The 23,537-nt window shown below is 48.2% G+C and overlaps 1 protein-coding gene across 7 annotated transcripts in view; it reads left to right on the top strand.

The window, feature by feature from the left end:
- Positions 1–7,514: 7,514 nt before the first annotated feature.
- Positions 7,515–23,537, top strand: part of ano5 (anoctamin 5) — a 114,044-nt gene continuing 98,021 nt past the window's right edge. For 3 of the 7 annotated variants that reach the window (XM_033038665.1, XM_033038664.1, XM_033038666.1), the window contains exon 1: positions 7,517–7,717. In XM_033038665.1, coding sequence (XP_032894556.1) covers positions 7,645–7,717 — 73 coding nt within the window. In that variant the 5' untranslated portion in view covers positions 7,517–7,644. Of the gene's footprint in view, positions 7,718–23,537 lie in introns of all 7 variants that reach the window. The other 4 variants (XM_033038663.1, XM_033038661.1, XM_033038667.1 and 1 more) reach the window with 3 other exon arrangements.

Genomic DNA, 23,537 nt, shown 5'->3' with positions numbered 1-23,537 from the left:
AGATTTGATATGAAACCGAGAGGTAACTTTTCTCTCAAAGGGCGGTAGGTATATGGAACAAGATGCCAGAGGGATGTATTGTAACAGTATTTAGAAGTTATTTGGACTGATACAGGGATAGGAAAGGTTTAGAGGTATATGGGCCAAACGTGGGCAAATGGGACTGGGCTGGATGGTGCATCTTGGTCAGCATGGACGAGTTGGGCCGAAGGGCCTGTTTCCAGGCTGTATGACTCTATACTCACCACTGGTCTCCCACACACCTTGCCATTGCTTACTTCCACATGGAAACCTCACCTCCAAACCCGTTATATGGTCTAAAGGGATAGGAGCAGAATTAGGCCATTCGGCCCACCAAGTCTACTTCGATCAAAACTCTGGTCTCTGGTGCTGTAAGCGCTGAAAGGCAGCCACTATGCCGCCTAACGTCACTGTGACCACTTGTTCCTTGACCTTCCGACTTCATAAGACCATAAATGATAGGAGTAGAATTAGGTCATTCGGTCCATCAAGTCTACTCCGCCATTCGATCGTGGCTGATCTATCTCTCCCTCCTAACCCCATTCTCCTGCCTTCTCCCCATAACCCCCGACACCCGTACTAATCAAATTACTGTACCTACTGTCTCCGCCTTTTCCTTTCTTCCCCCCCCCTCCCCTCCCGACATCAGTCTGAAGAAGGGTCTCAACCCGAAATGTAACCTATTCCTTCTCTCCATAGATGCTGCCTCACCCGCTGAGTTTCTCCAGCATTTTTGTCTACCTTCGATTTTTCCAGCATCTGCAGTTCCTTCATAAACATAGAAATGAGGGAATTGTTTGGAGAAATTGCTTTAACTATAAATATAGGAGCAAGAGTCTTGTGATCGGCAACAGCATCAAGCAAATATTGGTACTCACGGAACAAGCTGAGTTTGTGTGTTTATTCAATTCCTGGTGGGTACTTATAGAATGTATTGAGTTATTGCAAGATGCATTTTCTGTTTGATCATGGATGATCATCCAAAATAGATACCCTGTTCCTGCTTTTTCCACATATCCCTTCATTCCGTTAGCCCTAAGAGCTAAATCTAACTCTCTCTTGAAAACATCCAGTAAATCGGCCTCCACTGCCTTCTGTGGCAGAGAATTCCACAGATTCACAACTCTCTGGGTGAAAAACTTTTCCTCATCTCTGTCCTAAGTGGCCAACCCCTCACTCTTACACTGTGACCCCTGGTTCAGGACTCCCCCAACATTGGGAACATGTTTCCTGCATCTACCTTGTTCAATCCTCTAAGAATTTTATACCTTTCCATAAAATCCCCTCTCATCCTTTTACAGTAAATTCCAGTGAGTACAGGCCCAGTCGACCCATTCTTTGCAGAAAGTTGTGACCACTGACCAGTCCATCACCGGCTCTGACCTCCCCACCATCGAAGGGATCTATCGCAGTCGCTGCCTCAAAAAGGCTGCCAACATCATCAAGTACCCACACCATCCTGGCCACCCACTCATCTCTCCGCTACCATCGGGAAGAAGGTACAGGAGCTTGAAATCTGTTACATCCAGGTTCAGGAACAGCATCTTCCCCACAGCCATCAGGCTATTAAACTCACCATCAAACAGACTCTGAACTGTAACAGCCTCTTGCACTTTATCTGCTTATTTATGTGTATATTGAACTGAACCGCTCTGTATTTATGCTTACAATATTCTGTTGTGCTGCAGCAAGCAAGAATTTCATTGTCCCATCTGGGACACATGACAATAAACTCTTGACTTGACTTGACTTTCATCATATGTCAGCACCGCCATCCCGGGAATTAACCTGGTGAACCTACGCTGCACTCCCTCAAGGGTCTCGACCCGAAACGTCACCCATTCCTTCTCTCCAGAGATGCTGCCTCCTGTCCCGCTGAGTTACTCCAGCGTTTTGAGTCCATCTTTGGTGTCAACCAGCACCTGCAGTTCCTTCCTGCACAGTGTGCCAACATCGCCTGCTATAGTCAGAGCTACCAGCAGAGGGAGACGCGATCTTGCTGGTTGCTTTGAAATTAAGATTAAAGGGAATGAGACTTTTATATCCGAAGCAAGAAATTGGTTCTGCTCGTTCCCCCAATGTTCATCTCACCTAGAATGTAAATGGCCCGACTCCCTATTATCAATGGCTAATTTCACCCCCAATGTTTAATGGAACAGGAGCAGGCAAAAAAAAGACACAGAGTGCTGGAGTAACTCAGCGGGTCAGGCAGCATCTGTGGAGAACATGGATAGGTGACGTTTCAGGTCAGGTCCCTTCTTAATATTCCTGGCTGACCTTTCTGTCTGACCCGCTGAGTTACTCCAGCATACTGTGTCTTTTGGCCCAGTAGCAGAAGCGTCCACGTGGCAGGGCTGGAATCTGGAAGTATCCCGAGCTAATTCTGCTACCACCAACATCTATTGCAACAAGTGACGGCTCCCACTGATTGTCGCCGGAAGCTTGCGCCCGTTACAGGATGGCCCTTAATATCTGTGCCGAACACGATGCGTTGAATTAAGCATGCAAGGAACTGCAGGTGCCGGTTTACATGAAAAGAAACAAAGTGCTGGAGTAACTCAGCGGGACAGGCAACATTTCTGGACAGAAGGAATGGGTGACGTTTCGGGTCGAGACCCTTCTTCAGTCAGAGGGTGGTGAATCTGTGGAATTCTTTGCCATAGAAGGCTGTGGAGGCCAAGTCAATGGATATTTTTAAGGCAGAGATGGATAGATTCTTGATTAGTACATGTCAGGGGTTATGGGGCGAAGGCAGGAAAATGAGGTTTGGAGGGAGAGATAGATCAGCCATGATTGAATGTCGGAGTAGACTAGATGGGCCGAATGGCCTAATTATGCTCCTATCACTTATGAACATGAACCTATGAACTTTTGAAGGACATCGGTTTTTTGATGTAAAAAAAATGAGTGTCAATAATAGAGATAAAGATGTTAAAGATATGGAAGGGTGATATAATAACTATTTATATGACACTTTTTATACAATTGAATGCAACCCAAAGTGCTTTTCACAAAAAACTCAGGTCAAAAATACAATTTAAAATAGTAAGGATATAGACAATTAATAACATAAAATGCACAGATTTATATAAAAATATAAAATAAAAAATAAAATGAAAAAGAAAAAAAAGAAAAAAAAAGAAAAAGAAGAAAAATAATAATAATTTTTTTTTAAAAAAATGATTGTGAAAGATGAATTACTGGTTGTGAAAATTAATTCTCACTCTTGAAAGCCTGCTCTCTGGCTGTGAGAATGTATGTGATGATTCCATGTGCTGCATCGTCAGAATTCAGTGTGACATTTCGGGACATAAGCGAAACGATCGGCCAGTGGACGTTTAGTCTCAACAATGTATCCCTTTCCCCTGACTCCTTCCTGTTTACTTTGCAAACAAGATTTAACAACATCATCTGTGGATGCTACAGTTAATAGCCATTAGAAATTGCAAATTGGGTCCCAGATTTGAGGATGAAACTGATGTTGGTTTAAACTGGATTCACATAAAAAGCTTCAGAAGAAAGGTCTCCGATTCCTTGTGTCTGAGAAGGAACTGCAGTTGCAGGAAAACCGATGGTAGACAAAAGTGCTGGAGAAACTCAGCGGGTGCAGCAGCATCTATGGAGCGAAGGAAATAGGCAACGTTTCGTCCCGAAACCCTGAGGAAATAGGCAACGTTTCGGGCCAAAACCCTGAAGGAAATAGGCAACGTTTCCGAAATGTTCCGAAATAGGCCCGAAACGTTGCCTATTTTCTTCGCTCCATAGATGCTGCTGCACCCGCTGAGTTTCTCCAGCATTTTTTGTCTGCCTGAATAGAGAACTGGCTTCTTGGATGGAAGCATTGGGTGGAAGGTTGTCACCTGGAATGGGTGCCTGTGATAAAAGGTACTATAGACCTTCTAAATGCAATGGGGCTGACGTGTAGTACGCAACGGAGCGGAACGTGGGCCTTTTTTTCATCCATTTCAGTAACCTGATCCGACCCGACCCGACTCACAGTGTAATCAACGTTGCGGGGGCTCAGTTTGTGTTAATAAATTAAAATTCTGAAAATGAGGAGAAGATGTTTACCAAACCACTTTTATTTCTACGAGGATGTTTCCGTAACCGGCTTCCGTCTCCGCACTAGTTATCCTACGGGATCTTTGGTGCGGAGACGGAAGCCGGTTACGGAAATGGGGCCGAAAATTACCCATGAATCTGCCCATGGCCGTACTACGTCTTTTTCGTCCTTGCTCGCTATAGGACCTTTGCCTGTTACTAGTGGTGTGCCTCTCTGGGTTCAGGGCTGGGCCCGTTGCTGTTTGTGGTTTCGATGAATGTATGCAAGAGGTAAACAGGAAGTTGGCAGAGTAGTGAAACTGCTGACAATGAAGATGGTCCTCAAACATTGCAGCAGGATATTGTTAAGCTGAGCAAGCGGGCTGGAGAAGGGTTAATGGAGCCCCATGTAGATAAGTGTGAGGTGTTGCATTGGTGGAAGTCAAACCATGGCACAACCTTCACATTGAATGATCGTGCCCCTAGGGATTGTTGTATCTCTCGGAGATCAGGTGCACAGTTCCCTGAAAGTGGAGTCACAGATAGATAACCATATTCATAATGGTACTTTATTAGCCAAGTATTTGCAACATACGATGAATTTCATTTGCCCAACAGTCATACCATTAAAAAGCAACATAACACACAAAATACATTTTAATATAAACATCCACCACCGTGACTCCTCCACATCCCTCACTGTGATGGAAGGCGAAAAAAACTTTAAATCTCTTCCCTTCTTTGCTGTCCCGCGTTCGGGGGCCTCGAACCTTCCGTTGACGGGACGATCTTGGCTCCCGTGGCCAGCGGTCGAGTCCTCAGCATCGGGGCGATCAAGCTCCCGCATCGGGGGGGGGGATCTCAGCCCCCCCCGCGCCGGGCGATCGGACCCCGGGTCGGGGCTGGTCGAACCTCCTGCGACTTTGAAGCTTCCCGACATCAGTCTCTACCCGAGACAGCGAGCTCCTCGATGTTGAAATCCGCAGGTCACGGGTGGAGCGTCGATCCCGGGCACGGGGTTGCAGGCTCCGATGGTAGGTCCACGGCCCCGCGGTGGGGCTCAAAGTCAGTCCCGAGCAAGGCCGCCAGCTCCGTGATGTTAGGCCGCAGAGCGACCGGAGATATGATCCGGAAAACAAACGCATCTCCGGCAAGGTAAGACATTGAAAAAAAGTTTCCCCCCCCCTCCCCCACCCCCCACATAAAATAAATGTGTGGGTCAGGCAACAGGGGCCACAGTTTAAGAATAAGGGGTAAGCCATTTAGAACGTAGACGAGGAAACACTTTTTCTCACAGAGAGTTGTGAGTCTGTGGAATTCTCTGCCTCAGAGGCCGGTTCTCTGGATACTTTCAAGAGAGAGCTAGATAGGGCTCTTAAAGATAGCGGAGTCAGGGGATATGTGGAGCAGGCAGGAACGGGGTACTGATTGGGGATGATCAGCCATGATCACATTGAATGGCAGTGCCGGCTCGAAGGGCCGAATGGCCTACTCCTGCACCTATTGTCTATTGTCCATTGACTACGGGTGCTGTCTGTACGGAGTTTGTACGTTCTCCCCGTGACCATGTGGGTTTTCTCCAGGTGCTCCGGTTTCTTCCCATCCCAAAGACGTGCAGATTCCTGAATCAATGGCCCTCTGTAAATTGTCCCCAGTGTGTAGGGTGTGGATGAGAAAGTGGGATAACACAGAATTACTGTGAGCGGGTGAATGATGGTTGACGTGGACTCGATGGGCTGAAGGGCCTGTTTCCCTGTTGTATCCCTAAATTAAACAAAACATTTGAAACAGTCTGAAGAAGGGTTCCGACCTGAAACGTCACCTATTCCTTGTCTCCGGAGATGTTGCCTGGCCCACACATTTGGTGATCTGGATTTAGGGGGGGAAATGTTTTACCAACCCAGGGAAAATAAAAGCTCCATAAAATGTGAACTGAAGATGGATACAAAAAGCTGGGGTAACCCAGCGGGCCGGGCAGCATCTCTGGAGAGAAGGAATGGATTTCGTGTTCGAGGCCTTTCTTCAGACTGAGTATCAGAAGAAAGGGAGAACAGAGATACAGATGGAGATGTAGAGAGATTGAGAATAATCTGGCCACTAGGGGCGCCGCATGATGGCAGCCTCTGCCAAGAGTCTGTCTGTTTTTCTATTTTTTTAATTTTTAGTCTGTTTTAAAAGCATGTTTTGGAGGATTTTTTTTAGTATTTCTATGTGGAGGAGGGGAATAGGGTAAGGGGGAAACCGTTTCCCAGTCACTTCCTGGCGAGGACTCCATTATTCTCCGAGTCGCGTCCTCGCCCCCCCTCTCGCGGCCGACCAACTGGATTGGCGCGGCCTTTCCTGCCGGAGACCGGGGACCGGACCCGAGCTACAGCGGCGGCGGGCGCAGCACTGGATTCACCGCGGAGCGGGCCATGCCTTTACCTGGATCGCCGTTTGTAGCTCCGGAGCGTTGGGCCCGCTGCGGATGTGGTTGGCGGAGCATCTAACCACGGGCGGCACTGACTTCATCATCGCGGAGTCGTGGGACCCTTTACCGGGGGTCGCCAGCGTTGAATCTCCGCCCAGCTCGGCCTGTGGACTTCGGGAGCCGTGGACTCCGGTAGGAAGTGGCCTATTCGGAAGTCCGAGCCACTGAGAATGTTCACCCGTACCGACGTCGGAGTTCTACCATCCTGGCGAGATGGCCTGAACATCGGGCCGCCCGTAGCGGCGACTGCGGAGGGCTCGGGAGGCCCCGACCACGGGCGAACATCAGCGATGAGGAGGACTGAACTTTGGTGCCTTCCCTCACAGTGGGAAACTTTGATACCACTGTGTGGGGATGTTTATGTTATAGACTATCGTGTTCTGCGTTCTTTATTTTATTCGTGTGGCTGTATGGTGACCACAAATTTCACTGTACCAATTGGTGCATGTGACAATAAATGTTCCTCGTCTTGAATGAAAGATATGCAAAACAGTAAAGGATGACAATGGAAACTGGCCGTTGTTAGCTGTGGGCTAGGTGAAAATGAGTTACAGACAACGAAACTCACCAGGACCACAGTCAAACTTGTACAACGACTTGGGTGGGGGAGGGGGCGGAGATAGAGGGGATGCAAGGGTTAATTGAAGTTAGAGAAGTCAACGTTGAGAAGATAGACACAAAAAGCTGGAGGAACTCAGGCAGCATCTCTGGAGAAAAAAAGAATAGGTGAGGTTTCGGATCTGGACCTGAAACGTCACCCATTCCTTCCCTCCAGAAGATGCTGCCTGTCCCGCTGAGTTACTCCAGCACCTTGTGTCTATATTTTTGGTTTAAACCACTGCATCTGCAGTTCCTTCCTACACACAATAACCATACCGCTGTGGGTGTAAGATGCTCTGGAAGTGAGTTGGTCACGACAGCTCTACAAGAATTAAAAAAAAAAAACCACCACAGGCCGAGGATATGTGACAGTGTGATTCTGCCGATTGAAAACGTAAGAGAAGGCAGGACTTTGCCTTTAAGCCACACGTCGTGGAGAGAGAGGGGAGGAGAGAGGAGAGGAGCGAGGAGCGGGCTGCTGCTGCTGCAGCTGCAGTGGGAGCTGTGTTAAAATGATATCGTACAACAACAAACGGGACGAGACCCTCATTGAAATGTCTTCTTCTGCCGGCGAGGAGACGGGAGGTCAGTGAGTTTGCTGGATTTTATTTAAAACGTGGAATTAAAAAAAATATATATATAAGAATGCCAAGTTTTACTCCCCCTCGCCCTCCCGTTGTACAGTGTAGGGCTGAGAGTGGAAGCGCTCTTCAGTGGCAGCGCTGTGTGGAGGGGGGAGAGAGGGAGGGAGAAAGGGGAAGGGGAAAGAGAGGGAGAGAAGGGAGGGGGAGAGAGAAAGAAGGGAGAGAGAGAGGGAGGGTGGGAGGGGGAGAGAGAGTAGGGGAGGGAGGGAGGGAGAACGAGCCCGGGGAGGGAGCTGGGGGGTTGACAAGGGGTCCGGATATTAACACTGGGTTGCAGACAGAACGGGGAAGGGGGTGAAAGAGGAGAGGGGGGGGAGATAGAAAGAGATAGGAATTAAGGGAGAGGGGAGGAAGTGGAAGGGGGGGGGGGTAGAAGTGAGGAAGGGCGAGGTGCAGAGGGATGAGGGGATGGAAAGAGGGTGGAGGAGGAGAGGAAGAAGGGTGAGGGAGATGAGGGAGAGTGGAGTGGGGAAAAGGGGATGAGAGAGGAGAGAGAGAGGAGGGGAGGAAGGAGATAGGAGGGGAAGGAAATGAGGGAGAGGAGAGGATGGAGGAGTGGAGATGAGAGGGGGGAGCAGAGAGGAGGGTTGGAGAGGCGAGGAGGAGGATAGAGAGAGGATGGGTGGAGGCTAAGATGAGAGAGGGAGTGGGGGAAGGAGATGAAGATGGGGAGAGAGAGGAGGAGGGTGGGAGAGGCAAGGATGAGGAGAGAGAGAGAGATAGAGAGAGACGGAGGGGGATAGGAGAGGTAGAAGGAGCCCGGATCGGGAGTTAAGGCTTTAACAAGGTATGCCCCTTTCAGTCGGGATATCACATCTCCCCGCTGTTGTTGCAGCTGCTGCCGGCTGCAGTCACCAGCCCGTGAATCCCCCCTCACAATGCAGCCACTTTAACCATCTCACTGCCCGCTCTCCCTCTATTGGGGGATGTAGCACAAACTCAGCGGGACTGGCAGCATCTGTGGAGAGAAGGGTCTCGACCCTGAAACGTCACCTATTCTTTCCCTCCATAGATGCTGCCTCACCCGCTGAGTTTCTCCAGCATTTTTGTCCACCTCCGATTTTTCCAGCATCTGCAGTTCCTTCTTAAACAATAGATCGGGTAGATGATGCACAGCCCATAGTAGGGGAATCGAGGACCAGAGGACATAGGTTTAAGGTGAAGGGGAAAATATTTAATAGGAATCTGAGAGATAACTTCTTCACACAAAGGGTGGTGGGTGTATGGAACGAGCTGGCCGAGGAGGTAGTTGAGGCTGGGACTATCGCAATGTTTAAGAAACAGTTGGACAGGTACATGGATAGGACAGGTTTGGAGGGATATGGACCAAATCGGGGCAGGTGGAACATGGGATGGGACATTGTTGGCCGGTGTGGGCAAGTTGGGCCAAAGGGCCTGTTTCCACACTGTATCACTCTGTGACACTAAAAGAAAGGGAACAGGCTGCGTAGTAATGAAGAGACAAAAACTCTACGGCTGTGGAAAGACGGTGGGGCACAAAGATCGAGTTTCTCTCGCCCCCTCTCCTCCGTTGGGTTATTCCTCTCCAGGCCCGCCCCACTCCAGTCATTCAAGTGACCCAGGGAAGGAATGTGGCCTGGATGGGTGAGGGTGAAATAAGGCTCAAAGTGCTGGAGTAACTCAGCGGGTCAGGCAGCATCTCCGGAGAACATGGATCGGCGATGTTTCTGGTCGAGACTCTTCTTCAGACTGAGTTACTCCAGCACTTTGTGTCTTTTTTTGTAAAGCAGCATCTGCAGTTCATTGTATCTACACAAGTATTGCTGCCCTATTTCCTTACAAGCTGCGTGACTCCCCCCCCCCCCCCCCCCTCCCTCCCCCCCCCTCCCCCCCCCTCCCCCCCTCTCCCTTCCCTCGCCCACCCCTCCATCCATCACCCCTTCCTCACCCCCTCCCTCCGTTCCTCCGCTCCTCCCCCCCCCTCCCCCACAACCCCCCAACCAGCCATCTCCGCCTAGATTAAAGGTAGACACAAAATGCTGGAGTAACTCAGCGGATGAGGCAGCATCTCGGGAGAGAAGGAATGGGCGACGTTTTGGGTTGAGACCCTTCGTCAGACTGATGTCAGGGGAGGGGAGGGGGCGGGACAGATCCGACGAGGGTTCGGCAACATTCTCTCTCGCTGCTCCCCCTCTGTGATTCCTCCCTCCCTCCGACTACGACCACGTCTCAACCCAGACCCGTCTCGCCTGCCTCCGTCTAGATTAAGACATGTAGCCCCATTCACACTGTAGGCGCTAGGTCAGGACCATACTTGCTGCAGCTACACCTGGGGTGGGAGGGAATGTCCATCCTCCAGCTGTGACTGTTCACTTCGTCTGACCGCCGGTCCCTGAACAAACTGGGGGGAAGTGAGAAAGGTGTTTCCGCAGCCGGATATATAACTCTTTGCTCGCTGAGGTTGTGGTTCCTTTAAGGAAATGCCCAGTCAACCTGGCACGGCCTTGCAGAGGAAGTAGTGATTCACATCATTGTTTACGAGTCTGAACAAATTGTCAGTGATGAGTTTATAACTGAAAAAGTATAAAGAATCAGATTTATTCCGGAAATGGTCGATGGCCTGAAGGATTGTCAACATTTTTGTTAACAAGATGAGTGGTGACAGAAGTGGTTGGTTGAGGTCTGATATCAGGCAATGGTACATAGTCAAGTCAAATCAAGTCACATTTATTTATATAGCACATTTAAAAAACAACTCTCGTTGGCCAAAATGCTTTACATGTGTATAAGAATAGTATAACAAACAAACTATATACATATAGCCCTCAAAGGTACACAAAAATGCTGGAGAAACTCAGCGGGTGCAGCAGCATCTATGGAGCGAAGGAAATAGGCGACGTTTCGTGCCGAAACCCTTCTTCAGGCTGATGGGGGGGCGGGGGGGAGAAGGAAGGAAAAAGGGGAGGAGGAGGAGCCTGAGGGCGGGGGGGGGGGATGGGAGGAGACAGCTCGAGGGTTAAGAAAGGGGAGGAGACAGCAAGGGCTAGCAAAACTGGGAGAATTCAACGTTCATGCCATCCGGACGCAAGCAACCCAGGCGGAATATGAGGTGCTGTTCCTCACTCAGAGGACGTCAAGAAAGGCTTGAGAGTAGGGATGAGTTTTAAGTCTCGACTTAAAGGAGTCGATGCATGGGGCTGTTCTGATGAGAAGAGGGATGGTACATCCGGGAGAGGAATGGAGAGCAGGGGAGAGACAAGACTTTGCCTTCCATCACAGTGAGGTGGAGATTCACTGTGATGGACGTTTGTGTAAATTGTGTTGGTGTGTGTCTTGGTTCTTTTCTTGTATGACTGCAGAAACCAAATTTCGTTTGAACTTCATGTGAGCTTCAAATGACAAATAAACGGTATTGTATTGTATGCTGTTCCACAGTCTAGGGGCTGCAACCGAAAGGCACGGTCGCCCCTGAGCTTATGCCTAGACCGCGGGATATTCAGTCGGCCGATCTGAGGGGCCTGGAGGTGGAGTGGTGGGTTAGAAGACTTTTGATGTAGGTGGGGGCAAGCCCATTGAGGGCTTTGTAGACATGGAGGAGAATCTTGAAGTTTATACGGAACCGCACAGGGAGCCAGTGGAGAGAGGCCAGGATCGGGGTGATGTGGTCCCTTTTTCGGGTGCCCGCCAGGAGTCTCGCTGCGGCGTTTTGGACCAGTTGCAGGCGGGACAGGGAAGATTGGCTGATGCCAGTGTGAAGGGAGTTGCAGTAATCTAGGCGGGAGGAGATAAATGTGTGGATGATCACACAGAGCGCTGGAGTTACTCAGCGGGTTAGGCAGCATCTCTGGAGGAAAGGAATAGGTGACGTTTCGGGTCGAGGCCCTTCTTCAGACTGAGAATGCCCTGGGGTCTTGCAGGATAGTAGTTTCTCTGTTCTTTTTCACTCGCTTGCCATCAATCCTACATATAGCCAGTAGCAAAAGGCACAGAGTGCTGGAATATCTCAGCGGGTCGGAGGACATGGATCTTACAAGGTCGTGAGGGGAATCGAGTCATTTAGCCAGAGTAGGCAGATCTTAGTTCATAAGTGATAGGAGCAGAATTAGGCCATTCGGCCCATCAGAATAAGGGGTAAGCCATTTAGAACGGAGACGAGGAAATGCTTTTTCTCACTGAGAGTGGTGAGTCTGTGGAATTCTCTGCCTCAGAGGGCGGTGGAGGCCGGTTCTCTGGATGCTTTCAAGAGAAAGCTAGATAGGGCTCTTAAAAATAGCGGAGTCAGGGGATATGGGGAGAAGGCAGGAACGGGGTACTGATTGGGGATGATCAGCCATGATCACATTGAATGGCAGTGCTGGCTCGAAGGGCCAAATGGCCTACTCCTGCACCTATTGTCTATTGTCTATAAGTTTACTCCACCATTCATTCATGGCTGATCTATCTCTCCCTCTCAACCCCATTCTCCTACCCTCTCCCCATAACCCCTGCTTCCCGTACTAATCAAGAATTGGTCAATATCCATTGACTTGGCCTCCACAGCCGTGTGTGGCAATGGTTTCCACTGATTATAGCCAGACCGTATACACCTCTATACGATCACCCCTCAGCCTTCTGAGCTCCAGCGAATAAAATCCTAGCCTGCCCATTTCTATAACTCAGGCCTTCAAGTCCTGGCAACATCCGTGTAAATATTTTTTCTCGGATATAGGCTAGTAACACAGCTGTTTGGAAATAGCTTAGCTTAAGGTGTGGTGGCTTATACTTGAACACAATGTAGACAATAGGTGCAGGAGTAGGCCATTCGGCCATTCGAGCCAGCACCGCCATTCAATGTGCTCATGGCTGATCATCCCCAATCAGTACCCAGTAATGAAATCAGAGGTTAATGTATTTCCTTTAACCATAGCGATTTCTGTCTCGTTTGGAACTGAATTGAAGTGGTTGATGATTCTGGTGGTGGGAACGAACTTAAACGAGATTAATCTTCTATTCAGCTCTGCAAGTTCACAAGTTCACAAGTTATAGGGGTAGAATTAGGCCATTCGGCCCATCGAGTCCACCCCGCCATTCAATCGTGGATGATCTCTGCCTCCTAATCCCATTTTCCTGCCTTCTCCCCATAATTCTTGATCCGTTCTAATCAAGAATCTGTCTATCTCTGCCTTATAAAATATCCACTGACTTGGCCTCCACAACCCTCTGTGGCAATGAGTTTCACAGATTAACTACCCTCTGACTAAAGAAGTTCCTCCTCACCTCCTTTCTAAAAGAGCGCCCTTTAATTCTGAGGCTGTGACCTCTGGTCCTAGACTCTCCACATCCACTCTATCCAAGCCTTTCATTATTCTGTAAGATTCAATGAGGTTCCCCCCCCCCCCTCAACCTTCTAAACTCCAGCGAGTCCAGGCCCAGTGTTGTCAAACGCTCATCATATGCTAACCCTCTCGTTCCTGGGATCACTTTGAAGGTCACGAGATTGGTTGAGGTTCAACCAAGGAGAGGAACCTTTTTGATGGGAAATAATATTCTTGGTGGAAAACCAACCAACATCTGCTGTTCCACCTGTCTCCAAAGTGGGAAGCTCGGTCTTGGCCGAGTTTGGTTGGTGGGAATATTTCCCCACTTGGGACTCCGCAGAAACAAGGAACTGCAGAGGCTGCCTTACCAAAAAAAGACACAAAGTGCTGGAGTAACCCACCGGGTCAGGCAGCATCTTCCTGGAGGATCCTGACCAAAAATGTTACCTATCCATGATCTACAGAGATGCTGCCTGATTTGCTGAGTTACTCCAGCACTCTGTGGAATTCTCTGCCTCAGAGGGTGGTGGAGGCAGGTTCTCTGGATGCTTTCAAGAGAGAGCTAGATAGGGCTCTTAAAAATAGCGGTCAGGGGATATGGGGAGAAGACAGGAACGGGGTACTGATTGGGGATGATCAGCCATGATCACATTGAATGGCAGTGCTGGCTCGAAGGCCAAATGGCCTACTCCTGCACCTATTGTCTATTGTATTGTCTACAAGTCTACTCCACCATTCAATCATGGCTGATCGATCTCTCCCTCTCAACCCCATTCTCCTGCCTTCTCCCCATAACCCCTGATTCCCGTACTAATCAAGAGTCGGTCAATATCCATTGACTTGACCTCCACAGCCGTGTGTGGCAATGGTTGCCACAGATTATAGCCAGACCTTATACAGCCTTCTGAGCTGCAGGGAATAAAATCCTAGCCTGCCCATTGCTCTTTCTATAACTCAGGCCTTCAGGTCCTGGCAACTTCCGTGTAAATATTTTTTCTCGGATATAGGCTAGTAACACAGCTGTTTGGAAATAGCTTAGCTTAAGGTGTGGTGGCTTATACTTGAACACAATATAGACAATAGGTGCAGGAGTAGGCCATTCGGCCATTTGAGCTGGCACTGCCGTTCAATGTGATCATGGCTGATCATCCCCAATCAGTTTCCCGTAATGAAATCAGAGGTTAATGTATTTCATTTAACCACAGCGATTTCTGTCTCGTTTGGAACTGAATTGAAGTGGTTGATGATTCTGGTGGTGGGAACGAACTTAAACGAGATTAATCTTCTATTCAGCACTGCAAGTTCACAAGTTATAGGGGTAGAATTAGGCCATTCGGCCCATCGAGTCCACCCCGCCATTCAATCGTAGATGATCTCTGCCTCCTAATCCCATTTTCCTGCCATCTCCCCATAATTCTTGATCCGTTCTAATCAAGAATCTGTCTATCTTTGCCTTATAAAATATCCACTGACTTGGCCTCCACAACCCTCTGTGGCAATGAGTTCCACAGATTAACTACCCTCTGACTAAAGAAGTTCCTCCTCACCTCCTTTCTAAAAGAGCGCCCTTTAATTCTGAGGCTGTGACCTCTGGTCCTAGACTCTCCACATCCACTCTATCCAAGCCTTTCATTATTCTGTAAGATTCAATGAGGTTTCCCCCCCCCCTCAACCTTCTAAACTCCTGCGAGTCCAGGCCCAGTGTTGTCAAACGCTCATCATATGCTAACCCTCTCGTTCCTGGGATCACTTTGAAGGTCACGAGATTGGTTGAGGTTCAACCAAGGAGAGGAACCTTTTTGATGGGAAATAATATTCTTGGTGGAAAACCAACCCACATCTGCTGTTCCACCTGTCTCCAAAGTGGGAAGCTCGGTCTTGGCCGAGTTTGGTTGGTGGGAATTTTTCCCCACTTGGGACTCCGCAGAAACAAGGAACTGCAGAGGCTGGCTTACCAAAAAAAGACACAAAGTGCTGGAGTAACCCACCGGGTCAGGCAGCATCTTCCTGAAGGGTCCCGACCAGAAATGTTACCTATCCATGATCTACAGAGATGCTGCCTGACTTGCTGAGTTAACTCCAGCACTCTGTGGAATTCTCTGCCTCAGAGGGTGGTGGAGGCAGGTTCTCTGGATGCTTTCAAGAGAGAGCTAGATAGGGCTCATAAAAATAGTGGAGTCAGGGGATATGGGGAGAAGGCAAGAACGGGGTACTGATTGGGGATGATCAGCCATGATCACATTGAATGGTGGTGCTGGCTCGAAGGGCCAAATGGCCTCCTCCTGCACCTGTTGTCTATTGTCACTCTGTCTTTTTTATAAGAAATTGGACTTTAACACTTGGAGCACAGTGTGGAATTTGGGGGTGGGCACGGTGGCGCAGCGGAAGAGTTGCTGACCTGCAGCACCAAAGATCAGGTTCGATCCTCACTACGGGCGTCTCTCTGTACGGAGTTTACACGCTCTCCCTGTGACCTGCCCGGCTTTTCTCCAGGAGCTCCGGTTTCTTCCCACATTCTAAAGACGTACAGGTTGGTAGGTTAATAATAATAATCCAGGTCCAGACAAGGGACAACGTTACATAAAAATACATTGCATATAAAAACACCATAAAATACATATCACAATTAGGTTTTATTCGCCAAGTATGTTTTGCAACATACGAGGAGTTTCACTGGCCAAGTCAGTCATACAATTAAAAGCATCAGACTCAAAAACACATTTTAACATGAACATCCACCACAGTGACTCCTCCACATTCCTCACTGTGATTGAAGGCGAAATAAAGTTCAAGTCCTTCCGTTTGTTCTTCCTCGGTTGTGGGGCCTCGAGCCTCCGTTGACGCGACGGTCTTAACTCCCGTAGCCGGCGGCGTTCAGGCCCTCCGCGTCGAGGCGTTCAGCTCCCGCATCGGGGGGGATGTCAGCTCCCCCGCGCCAGGCGATCAAACCTCGCGTCGGGGCTGGTCGAACCTTCTGCGGCGTTGGAGCTCCCGACTCGGCCCTCTCACCCGAGGCTTTACGACAGGCTTCCAGCTCCAGCGATGGTAGGCCGCAGAGCCCGGATAATGTGATCCGAAAAATTGATCACATCTCCGGGAAGGTAGGAGCTTGAAAATAAATTTCCCCCGATCCCCTCCCCCCTCCCCCACATAAAACAAACTGAAGTACATTAAAACAAACTTTTAACAAACGCTAAAAATAACAAAAACATGAAAAAACTAACGGACTGCCGGCAGGGCTGCCATCTCCCCGGTGGTCTTAATATCTCACTTATCAACAACTGTGCGGCGAGCTTTATCCCCTGCGCTCCAGCCCAAACGCAGGCCACGACAGTTGTATGATAGAACCCGTATGGCCATTTAGCGAGACTAGCGAGTGCCCCCTTAGCACCAGCAGGCATACTCATTCCCCCCGCAGCAAGCGCAGTGCTTGATCCGATGATTCCAACCCTGCGCGGCTCGTAATAGCGCCGGACATATGTCCCTTCTGGCCAGAGCTGCGGATTGTACATTTTGCCAACCTCGTTACATTCCGCAGATACATTAAATGAACAGTATCTACCGTGTACTGTGTCAATCTTTTGACAGGTAACCTCACGGCCAAGTTTTTCTTTAAGTTACGCAGATAATTGGTTTTGGTAACAAAATGAGCAATTGTCCCTAGCGTGTGTAGGATAGTGTTAGTGTACGGGGTGATTGCTGGTCGGCGCGGACCCGGTGGGCTGAAGGGCCTGTTTTTGCAATGTATCTTTAAAGTGTGAAAGAGAGAACTGGCTTGGAAGTTGTGCAAAGATGATTCACTCTGGGTTGATTATAGGTTGGAAGATTTATTTGAGGGGAAGATTACCAGGTTTTAGCCTGTACTCTTACTGATAGCTAGAAAAATGAGAAGCATTTAAGATCCCAGCAGACTGCATGCTGGAGAATATTTTTCTCTCTAGGGGAATCTAAAGCTGGAGGCTCATAGAAACATAGACAATAGGTGCAGGAGGAGGCCATTCGGCCCTTCGAGCCTGCACCACCATTCAATGTGATCATGGCTGATCATCCACAATCAGTAACCCGTGCCTGCCTTCTCCCCATATCCCTTGATTCCACTAGTTATATCTAACACTTGTAAATTCATCCAGTGAATTGGCCTCCACTGCCTTCTGTGGCAGAGAATTCCACAAATTCACAACTGGGTGAAAATGTTTCTTCTGATCTCAGTTTTAAATGGCCTCCCCTTTATTCTTAGACTGTGGCCCCTGGTTCTGGACTCCCCCATCATTGGGAACATTTTTCCTGCTTGTCCAGTCCTTTTTATAATTTTGTACGTTTCTATAGGATAACCTCTCATCCTTCTAAATTCCAGTGAATGCAAGCCCAGTCTTTCCAATCTTTCCTCGTATGGCTGTCCCGCCATCCCGGGGGTGAACCTACGCTGCACTCCCTCTATGGCAAGAATGTCCTTCCTCAAATTAGGAGACCAAAACTGCACACAATACTCCAGATGTGGTCTCACTAGGGCCCTGTACAACTGCAGAAGGACCTATACTCAAATCCTCTCGTTATGAAAGGCAACATGCCATTAGCTTTCTTCACTGCCTGCTGTACCTGCATGTTTACTTTCAGTGACTGGTGTACAAGGACATACAAGTGACTGATTTAAAATTAACTCAGCGGGACAGGCAGCAACTTTGGAGGAAAGGAATAGGTGACCTTTCAGTTTGTGATCCTTCTTCAGACTGAGATTCAGGGGAGAGGGAAACGAAAGGTTCCACCTTTACCACCTTTACTTGATCATCTGGCTGGCTTTGATTTGTACTTTTTATATCTTTCATTCATTTGTTCCATATCTCTCCATATCACCGTCTATATCTCTCCTTTCCCTCTCCCCTCTCAGTCTGAAGAGACGGTCTGAGATGCTGCCTGTTCCGCTGAGTTACTCCAGCATTTTGTGTCTGTCTTTAATAGATTGTGAAGATCGCCTTTGGAATTTGACAGACTTTTCTTTTCTACCTCGGCGGTCACGGTGGCGCAGCGGTAGAGTTGCTGCCTTACAGCGCCCGCAGCGCCGGAGACCCGGGTTCGATCCCGACTACGGGTGCTGTCTGTACGTTCTCCCCGTGACCTGCGTGAGGTTTCTCCGAGATCTACGGTTTCCTCCCACACTCCAAAGATGTACGGGTTTGTAGGTTAATTGGCTTGGTATAAGTGTAAATTGTCCCAAGTGTGTGTAGGATAGTGTTAATGTGCGATGGGCCGAAGGGCCTGCTTCCGCGCTGTATCTCTAAAAAAAATACAAGATGTTTTCGGCAGATGTCTGGATCAGGCGATACCTATAAAACGGAATCTTTGCTGCAATGATGCTTCAACTTTTACCCCTACTTTGTTTAAATATTGCGAGTTTGGCATGATTTGTGGTTTAGGATTTGGTCTTATTGAAGCTGACCACAAAATTGTACAGTGGGCAAGGCACGTGTAGAGCAATAACAGATGATCATCAGGGTGAATCTGGACACAACTTGTTTCCCACACTTTGAAATTACGCTTAACCCTTGTACTTAAGATCATAAGTGACAGGAGCAGAATTAGGCCATTCAGCCCATCTGCCCATTCAGCCCATTTCAAGAGAGAGCTAGATAGGGCTCTTCAAGATAGCTGAGTCAGGGGACATGGGGAGAAGGCAGGAACGGGGTACTGATTGTGGATGACCAGCCATGATCATGTTGAATGGCGGTGCTGGCTCGAAGGGCCAAATGGCCTACTGCAGCAATTGTCTATAAGTCTAGTCCATTCAATCATGGCTGATCGATCTTTTCCCCTTAACCCCATTCTCCTGCCTTCTCCCCATAACCCCTACACCCGTACTGATCAAAAATCTATCTATCTCTGCCTTAAAAATATCCATTGACTTGGCTTCCACAGCCTTCTGTGGTAAAGATTTCCACAGATTCACCACCCTCTGACTAAAGAAGTTCCTCCTCATCTCCTTCCTAAAGGAACGTCCTTAAATTCTGAGGCTGTGACCTCTGCTCCTAGACTCTCCCACTAGTGGAAACATCCTCTCCACATCCACCCTATCCAAGCCTTTAACTATTCGGTATGTTTCAATGTGGACCCCCTTCATTTAAACTCCAGCGAGTACAAGCCCAGTGCTGTTAAACGCTCATCATATGTTAACCCAAACATTTCTGGGATCACTCTTGTAAACCTCCTCTGGACCCGCTCCAGTGTTAGCACATGATTCCTCGGCTATGGGGCCCAAAATTGCTCACAGTACTCCGATGTTAAATATACTGAAGCCACAGAAATTACTGAATTGATTGAATGGTGGTCGTTTTAACTGTCAAGAGTCAAGAGAGTTTTATTGTCATGTGTCCCAGATAGAACAATGAAATTCTTGCTTGCTGCAGCACAACAGAATATGTAAACATAATACAGAACAGGAGATAAAAGTTCTGTGTGTCTATATACCATAGACCATATATATATACACAATAAATAAACAGATAAAGTGCAATAGGCTGTTGTTGTTCAGAGTTTACATAGAAACATAGAAATTAGGTGCAGGAGTAGGCCATTCGGCCCTTCGAGCCTGCACCGCCATTCAATATGATCATGGCTGATCATCCAACTCAGTATCCCGTACCTGCCTTCTCTCCATACCCTCTGATCCCCTTAGCCACAAGGGCCACATCTAACTCCCTCTTAAATATAGCCAATGAACTGGCCTCGACTACCCTCTGTGGCAGGGAGTTCCAGAGATTCACCACTCTCTGTGTGAAAAAAGTTCTTCTCATCTCGGTTTTAAAGGATTTCCCCCTTATCCTTAAGCTGTGACCCCTTGTCCTGGACTTCCCCAACATCGGGAGCAATCTTCCTGCATCTAGCCTGTCCAACCCCTTAAGAATTTTGTAAGTTTCTATAAGATCCCCTCTTAATCTCCTAAATTCTAGAGAGTATAAACCAAGTCTATCCAGTCTTTCTTCATAAGACAGTCCTGACATCCCAGGAATCAGTCTGGTGAACCTTCTCTGCACTCCCTCTATGGCAATAATGTCCTTCCTCAGATTTGGAGACCAAAACTGTACGCAATACTCCAGGTGTTGTCTCACCAAGACCCTGTACAACTGCAGTAGAACCTCCCTGCTCCTATACTCAAATCCTTTTGCTATGAAAGCTAACATACCATTCGCTTTCTTCACTGCCTGCTGCACCTGCATGCCCACTTTCAATGACTGGTGTACCATGACACCCAGGTCTCGCTGCATCTCCCCTTTTCCTAGTCGGCCACCATTTAGATAATAGACTGTTTGATGTCGAGTTTAAATGCCTGATGGCTGTGGGGAAGAAGCTGTTCCTGAACCTGGATGTTCCAGATTTCAGGCTCCTGTACCTTCTTCCTGATGGCAACGAAGAGATGAGTGGGTGGCCAGGATGGTGTGGGTCTTTGATGATATTGGCAGCCTTTTTGAGGCAGCGACTGCGATAGATCACATAGACTGTATGATTGAAATCATTTTAGTTTTCTTGTGTTATGGATGTATGGTACTGGGAGATCATGTAGGCCGAGTCTATCTTTGGTGTAAACCAGCATCTGCAGTTCATTCCTACACAGATCAGAAGGATCACGACCCTAAAATGTCTCCCATTCCTTCTCTCCAGAGATGCTGCCTGTCCCGCGGAGTTACTCCAGCATTCTGTGTCTTTCTTCGATGTAAACCGACATCTGCAGTTCCTTCCTACACAGAAACGTGTCAAGACTGCGTTGACAACTCTCTGTCCAAACTCTCAATAGACAATAGGTGCAGGAGTAGACCATTCACCCCTTCAAGCCAGCACCGCCATTCAATGTGATCATGGCTGATCAACCACAATCAGTACCCCATTCCTGCCTACTCCCCATATGCCCTGACTCCACTACCTTTAAGAGCCCTATCTAGCTCTCTCTTGAAAGTATCCAGAGAACCTGCCCCCACAAAAAGTTTCCTCATCTCCGTTCTAAATGGCTTACCTCTTATTCTTAAACTGTGGCCCCTGGTTCTGGACTCCCCCAACATCGGGAACATGTTTCCTGCCTCTAGCGTGTCCAAACCCTTAATAATCTTATATGTTTCAATAATAAACCCTCTCATCCTTCTAAACTCCAGAGTGTACAAGCCCAGCCGATCCATTCTCTCAGCTTATGACAGTCCCGCCATCCCGGGAATTAACCTTGTAAACCTACGCTGCACTCCCTCAATAGCAAGAATGTCCTTCCTCAAATCTGGAGACCAAAACTGCACACAATACTTAAGGTGTGGTCTCACTAGGGCCCTGTACACCTGCAGAAGGACCTCTTTGCTCCTATACTCAACTCTCAATCTCTCCCTGTCATGCATGGGTATGGATATACTTTCCTCCAGGGATGTGTGTGTGTGTGTGTGTGTGTGTGTGCTGTACCTCTAAACTAAACTAATCCAAACATCATCATTCATTTCCCTCGATTCCTTTTGCTTCCATGACCTTCTCAGTAAATACAGATGAGAAGAGTATTCATTTAACACCTGGCCCACCTCCTGAGGTTCATCGCATTGATGAGTACATTGATCCTTGGGGAAGCCCTATCCTCTCCCTTGTTATCCTTGTGCCTGTAATATATAGAACAATCTCTTGGGATTTCCCATGATCTCGTCTGCCAGAGCTGCCACTTTGCATTAAACGTTATTCCCTTATCATGTATCAGTACACTGTAAATGGCTCGATTGTAATCACGTATTGTCTTTCCGCTGACTGGATAGCACACAAGAAAGCTTTTCACTGTACCTCGGTACACGTGACAATAAACGAAACATGGCCCTCTGATGTCCCTCTCAAATGCAGTCTTATGTTTCACGAAGGATTGAGTTCAACTTGGGTCAGAGGGTGGTGAATCTGTGGAATTCATTGCCACGAACGGCTGTGGAGACCAGGTCAGTGGATATTTTTAAGGCGGAGATTGACAGATTCTTGATTAGTATGGGTGTCAGGGGTTATGGGGAGAAGACAGGAGAATGGGGTTAGGAGGGAGAGATTGATCAGCCACGATTGAATGGTGGAGTAGACTGGATGGGCCGAATGGCCTAATTCTGCTCCTATCACTTATGAACAGTGTCCATTTCCCAGTCTGCCAGCTATTGTTCCTGAGGTTTTTTAAATAAAAAAATTAAGTTATGAAAATTTACTTTTAGGTCCCAGTTATTCCCCTCTCCACTGGCACACAGGGCGGCACGGTGGCGCAGCGGTAGAGTTGCTGCCTCACAGCGCCAGAGGCCCGGGTTCGATCCTGCCTACGGGTGCTGTCTGTACGGAGTTAGTATGTTCTCCCCGTTTCCTATCTCATTCCAAAGACGAACAGGTTTGTAAGTTTATTGGCTTTGGTAAAAATTGTAAATTGCTCCTAGTGTGTGTAGGATAGTGTTAGTGTGATGGGATCGCAGGTTGGTGGTAACATGGTGAGGCGAAGGGGCTTTTTCTGCACTGTATCTCTGAAGTTTAAAAGTCACTGCTTACTAAATTGAACAGGTAAGGTCCAAGATAGACACAAAATGCTGGAGTAACTCAACGGTACAGGCAGCATCTTTGAAGAGAAGGAATGGATTCAAGAAACTAAGGTCCAAGACTGATTTACACTTCACATAACGGAGGGAGAAAATCCACTTGTGTCAAGTAACATATTGCCGGTGTTGGTAAATGAATGAATGAAAGAATAAGTTTATTGGCCAAATATTCACATACAAGGAATTTGCCTTGGTGCTCCGCCCGCAAGTGACAACATGACATACAGTGACAGTTAGGAATGACACATAAAACATTAATAATAAAACATTATCGATTAAACATGTGAACCAACAAAATACCAGATTAAAGGGAGGTTACAGATTTTTGGTTATTGAGTAGAGCTACTATTTGTGGAAAAAAAGCTGTTTTTATGTCTGGCTGTGGCAGCTTTGACAGTCCGGAGTGGCCTTCCAGAGGGAAGTGATTTAAAGAGTTTGTGGCCAGGGTGAGAGGGGTCAGAGATGATCTTGCCCGCTCGCTTCCTGGCCCTTGCAGTGTACAGTTCATCAATGGAGGGAAGGTTGCAGCCAATAACCTTCTCTGCTGATCGGACGATTCGCTGCAGCCTCCAGGTGTCGTGCTTGGTGGCCGAGCCAAACCAGACCATGATGGAGGAGGGGAGGACAGACTCTACGATGGCCGTGTAGAATTGGACCATCATTGCCTGTGGCAGATTGTGTTTCCTCAGCTGCCGCAGGGGAAGTACATCCTCGGTTGTGCCTTTATGACTGTGGGCTTTCAACATACCGATCTATCTTTAGCAACCACTTAGTGGCGTTGCTATCGATAAGATGGCAAAGCTAGATAAATTCATACATCCTGAAGAATGTCTCAACCTTAAGTGCGTCGCTGTGGTACAGCACCAGACGCCCGGGTTCGATCCCGACCACTGCTGTTTGTGTGGAGTTTGCACGTTCTCCCAGTGACGGCTTGAGTTTT

Source organism: Amblyraja radiata, chromosome 20 (assembly GCF_010909765.2).
Source record: "Amblyraja radiata isolate CabotCenter1 chromosome 20, sAmbRad1.1.pri, whole genome shotgun sequence".
Taxonomy (NCBI): Eukaryota; Metazoa; Chordata; class Chondrichthyes; order Rajiformes; family Rajidae; genus Amblyraja; species Amblyraja radiata.
This window is presented reverse-complemented; position numbering and strand designations above follow the sequence as displayed.